The sequence below is a fragment of the Arachis ipaensis genome, chromosome B09 (assembly GCF_000816755.2).
Source record: "Arachis ipaensis cultivar K30076 chromosome B09, Araip1.1, whole genome shotgun sequence".
In the NCBI taxonomy this organism is placed as follows: Eukaryota; Viridiplantae; Streptophyta; class Magnoliopsida; order Fabales; family Fabaceae; genus Arachis; species Arachis ipaensis.
In genome coordinates this window covers 141,566,032-141,571,797 of record NC_029793.2, presented here as the reverse complement: position 1 = coordinate 141,571,797, position 5,766 = coordinate 141,566,032, and the positions used below count along the sequence as shown (strand labels likewise).

General features: G+C 31.7%; 1 protein-coding gene and 1 pseudogene across 1 annotated transcript; one reads left to right on the top strand and one right to left on the bottom strand.

Moving 5' to 3' along the window:
* On the bottom strand, window positions 1,374-3,776 carry LOC107616217 (annotated as a pseudogene).
* Window positions 4,409-5,425, top strand: LOC107619658 (probable glutathione S-transferase). Its single transcript, XM_016321954.2, has 2 exons — window positions 4,409-4,815; window positions 4,912-5,425. Exons 1-2 carry the CDS (start codon window positions 4,507-4,509, stop codon window positions 5,263-5,265), a joined length of 663 nt encoding a protein of 220 aa, XP_016177440.1. The 5' UTR covers window positions 4,409-4,506; the 3' UTR covers window positions 5,266-5,425.

Here is a 5,766-nt window from a genome sequence, read left to right as displayed (position 1 = left end):
TTTATACTAATACTAAAATATTATTTCTTCATAATTTTAAAAGATTTCTTTTAATTTTTTTAAAAAATTAATAAAAAAGATATAATTAGTTTTCAATTATTTTATCAATTTATTATTTAATCTAACAGACCTTTTTCATAATTAGTACAACTTTAAAGTAAAATTTTATAAATTTACATATGTTTTGTTAGAAACTAATATAGACCATTAAATTAGAATATTCTTCCCTAATCCTTTAAGAACCAATTTCAAGTTTCCCCACCTTAGACAATTCCTTCTTATACATAGCTGCCAGTTAATTAAAGTTTCAAAGCATTTGGACATAGTTTTCCATTATAATATATACAAAGAAAAGAAAGACAAGATAGTTTCACAGTCATTTACAAATATTTAATATTTTCTATTATATCACATCATATTATATTACTATTTATTTCTCAAGGTGAGATGACTTAATCATATCTTAAGATTTTATTTTTTTACCTTTATATCTAATCATTTTTTACATTTTTTTTTGTTATTCTATATTTTAATTTTAATCATTTTGTTTTCATTAATTTGACATACACATCTGTATATATATAAATATTTTTTTGTCAACTACAGTTTACTTTTTTTTTTTTTTTTTTGTTTTGACGACTCAATTTGCATTTTAGTTCATATTTGCAATAATGGTAGTTAATAATATTCTAATTACTCTCTTTAAGATGAAAGTGCGCATGCTGTCCTACATAACACATGGTAGATACTAAAAAATTAGATCTCTTTTTCACTATGACTAATTTTAAAGACATTGTTAAGACAGTCATACTTGCATTAAGGTTTGAATATGTTGTTCAGAAAATAAGTTTTTCCAGGTTTATTGATAGTCTCTGTCCAGGTGCACCAAACCTACTCATTAATAGTATATTTATGGACACAGAATTAATGGACCTACTCTTTGCCAAACTCGATCAATTGTTTATTGTACAAGTTAAGAGTTTGTTTATTCTAAAACCAATTATTGATGAGAATATAGCATTATATATAGTTTGCAAGAATCATTTCGGAACAGATGGCCACACATGAGAGGGGCTCAGATGGATGCGTTGCATTACCTTCCAAAAGTTGGAACAATGAAGAATGGTATCTTACAATAAAAAGATCAAATATTTTTCAATTTATATTTTAAAAACAACTTTCTAATATAATCTCATCACAAGGGTGATTGCCCAGGCAAGCTTTGATCATGTTTGACTATTCATATTTCATGGTTAACAAGGAATATGTCAAATTACTATTGCATCGTTGCCTTCATATGTCACTGCTCAGTTCATCTATAATTAAATATTAAAAATTAAACCAAGTCTGCAATGAGAAAAGTACAACGAATATACCACCAAAAACAAAACGGTAAAACTTATATTGGAAAATGATATATGGTTAGATATTTGAACAAGATAAAGGAGGTCCTAATTTCAAACTCTACTTTCATGAACTCAACATGTGAAAATCAATGTTACTCAGGTGAATCAATATGATGAATTCAGGAACCGATACCAAGATTGCATACCATAAAAAATGGGCAAAATAACTTACTATTCCCCCCGATCAAGCTCTTTAACAATGTAGGTAGGAACATAACATCATCGCTAATGAATAAAATATCTGTAACCCGACGTTGGATAAAGCCTAGAAAGGAAAACAAATTCAGAACTCCTTATCCTTATCCTTTGTTTTCTTACGGGCCAAAATCCGTTCTTTTGTTGCGGCCACAGCATCTTGACTTCTTTTGTGATGATCAGCCTTTGGCTGGGAAGCTGATGACTGTTCAACTGAATCCTTTCCTTCCATGGACGCCTCAGAATTTGGCTTCATATCTGATTGATCAACAGTTCTATTGGAAGGATTAGGAGTTTCACCCCAATCCACATCGTTTTTCATGGAAGACTTCACAGGTGAATTCTGCAATTCATCTGGCACCTCATTATGCTTGTGTCGATCAGGTGCATCAAGCTTTGTGTCTTCGCATGTCTCTGCAGTTCTTTGCTCAGCTCGATTCTCGTGTTAACTCTCGCGAGGATCTTGTGCACCATATGCAACATTTTTATCAAGGTTTGTATAAAAATCAAGCAAAAGGTCCCTCTTCTTTGTAACCTATATACAAATATAAAAGTTGTATGTCAGCAGTATGCAAGAAACAGAGAATTGGAAATATAGGAATTGAACCATAAAGAAGTACATCAATTCAATTAGGATATTGAAGAAAACGAAAAGCAAGACTGTTCTTCCATTACCAATCACGTTGACAACCAAGACATGATAATGAATATGAGAAATTTTTAAAATGCTTGAACCTACATCATCTCTCTCCTCTTGAAGTTCACACAGTCGTTCTAGCTCCATCTGTCTCTCAAGTTCAGCAAGCTTCTTTCTGTAAGCTTCAGTAATAAATTTGTCTTTGTCATCATAGAGATGGTTATATTTGCTTCTCTCTTTTGGATATACCTTGACTGCATGACAAAATTTGCAGGATGATGATTAGCAATGTCAGTTGGCATGAAACTGAATTTTTTTTTTTTTTTTGAAAAAGAAAAGAAATAATAATAATAACAATAATAACTAACTCAATTATAACACGAAAAAGTAATTTTAACCATAAAATAAGAAGCAACTTTAAGTATTAAAACAAAGTGCTAATTATGAATCAAGAAGGGCTGCATGTCATTGTGACAATCCAACTACCAATACCATATGGAAAGGAAACAAACTATATTTATTAATCTTAAATATAGAGAGAGCTTCATATGCTACTTGCCTACTTGATCTATATATAGTATATATAATTTTAGGTTATGTTGTTCTATCTTTATAAATTGGACCTTCCCTGCGCAAATGTTGCATGAAGTATTGAAATTCTACATGCTGAAAATTAGTCCACAAAAATGATTTGATAGAACAAAGACCACGTCATTCTGAAAATAATTACCATACTTTTCTCTGTTCGCGATCTTGTATCAATGGGCGGGCAACTTTCTCTTTCATTTTGTCATAGACTCCATCGTAATCAAATACAGTTGGATCTTCTTCTAAGGCTTTCTTTTGCTGCTCCTCAACCCTTAAGTTTAACAAACAACATCCACACACACAAGGATGTGAGATTATATTCACTTCAACAAATAAACTAAAAAATATAATAACCATGTAAATTCACAAGTTCTAATGTTCTATTATACTAGAGAAGCATCAACTTACGTCCATAAGAGTCTTTTTCTTGCTAGCTTGGAGAGCGATTTCTCTCTCGACATCATTCCATTGATCATCATTGAATCCAAAAGGTGCTGCAAGGGAAGGCCTTTTTGGCTGCTGCTTCTGTTTTGCAGGCCTAAGGTTTAAGCCGTACTTGCTCATTTCACCTACCTTATTGGCCTCTGTTTGGACACAAAGCAAAGAAAACACTCTTTTTATGAATCCAAATTAATTTGCATCAATCCATAAAGCTTTAATCACCACAATTTACACGAAACAATGTTTTTAAAAAAGAAAAGCAGCAGATATTACTCGAAGACAAGCACTTCAAATGAAGCAGAGACAGAAAGTAGAAGTTTAATTACCTTACCTTAGGGTTGTGTCTTGCGAGTTCAACTATTTCTTTGCTATGATTCTTCAGACGCAGATTCAAACAATCACCTAACCAGTGGAAGTTGTATCAATCTGCGTTGCGCTCCAAATCTCTGCCTAATAAGAGAACCAGAGAAGAAGAGCACAATGTACACGATTCCACGAACACGAAGAAAGAAAATTACCCAAACAAAAAAGTGAAAAAAGTATAGCAAACAGATGGGCTCCAAAAACCTTATCTGTTTAGGAAGCCCAATATGAGCCCGGCCCAAATAAATAGAAATCATTTGTTTGTTAAAAAAAAATTCCCTTAATATGTTCTAAATAATCCCGAATATTCGCAAAGGAAACTTTGGTATTGGCGTGCGAGTTGCGACGACCACTCATTCAGACAAGAATTTGCCGCAAGAAATTATGTTAAAATTAAAAGTGTACAATTACAATCGTTCTCTTGGATAATTATTCATGTAGTCAATGTAAAAACTAAAAAGTAATTATTTTGCTAATGTAACGTTATATGATTAGATGTCCATGTAAAACGATTGTCAGTGCATCAACATTAAATACTTAGTTAATATAGTCAAATTTTGTTGTTGAAAAAAAATTTTAAGTTTGTTTTATTTTATAAAATTTAAAGTGTAAAATCGTAACTTTAAAAAATTGGCTAATATGAGTTCAAGAAGGTTAATTCTCTAATTTATTTTTTTTGTTTCATTATTTTAAACATATATATAAACCACTAAAAAGTTTTATTAAAATTTGACGATTTTTCCAATGTTTTACTAGTTTGGACAGACTTGATAATTGATTCTGGATTAAACTAGCCGATTGAGAACCACGGAAAATATTCATATATTTATATATATAGAAAAAAGCATAGCCCTTGTTCTGAATTAGTAACGAAGAATGGAAGACATCAAGGTGCTAGGGTTCTGGTCAAGCCCTTATGTCCACCGAGTGATATGGGCTCTGAAGCTGAAGGGCATCAGCTACGAGTACATAGAAGTGGAGAGGCATGGCAAAAGTCAACTATTGCTCCAATCCAATCCTGTTTACAATAAGGTCCCTGTTCTTATTCATGGAGGCAAATCCATTGCAGAATCCATGGTCATTCTTCAATATATTGAAGATACCTGGCCTCACAATCCCTTGCTTCCTCAAGATCCCTATGAGAGAGCCTTAGCCAGATTTTGGATCAAATTTGGAGAAGATTCGGTAATCTTAACTCAATCTTCATCTATTCTCTCTTTCCAATACTGTGTTAAATCAAAATTAGTTTTCTTAATTGAAATTATTGAGGTGGTTTTGTAGACAGCTTCTATTACTGATCTGTTTATGAGACCCTCAAAGGATGAAGAAGAGGGGGCAATTGCAATTGAGAAAGCAAAAGAAACTCTGAAGGTAATGGAAGAGAAAGGACTAGGAGACAAGAAGTTCTTTGGAGGCAACAACATTGGAATGGTGGACATAGCTTATGGATTGCTTTGTCATTGGTTAGAAGGGTTGGAGGAAATTACAGGGTTGAAACTAATTGATCCAAGCCAATTCCCTCGGTTGCATGCATGGACTCAAAATTTCAAGCAAGTTCCTCTGATTAAGGAAAACCTTCCTGATTATGAAAAACTCTTGGTCCATCTTCAATGGCGTAGACAGCAATATATGTAACATTAGAAATAAGAATGTCATATAACTATTAACTAGCAATAAGGTATATATCTAAAGCTGGTCTATACTTAGACCTAATAAAGTGATCAAGGATATCGAGGAAGTTTTCATGTATGTTTCAACATTCTGAAAGAAAACAGGGCACTTCTTTACTATTTTGTCTTAGACTGATATAAGATTTAATAATGTAGTTGTGAAAATCAGATCGGTAATCGAACCGATTAGACTATTAGGTCATTGAGATTTAGTTAATAAATTATTAGTTTTTTTTTTGTGACTAATAAATTATTAGTTGAATTGGCTAATTTAGTCCTACTTCCTACTAAATATAAAATAATAAAAAAATTAAATTAAATACCGTAGTTGTGAAAATCAAATTGGTAATCAAATCGATTAGACTATTAAGTTATTGAGATTTAGTTAGTAAATTATTGATTGAATCGACTAATTTAGTTCTACTTAAATAAAAATATAAAATAATAAACAATTTAAATTAAATTT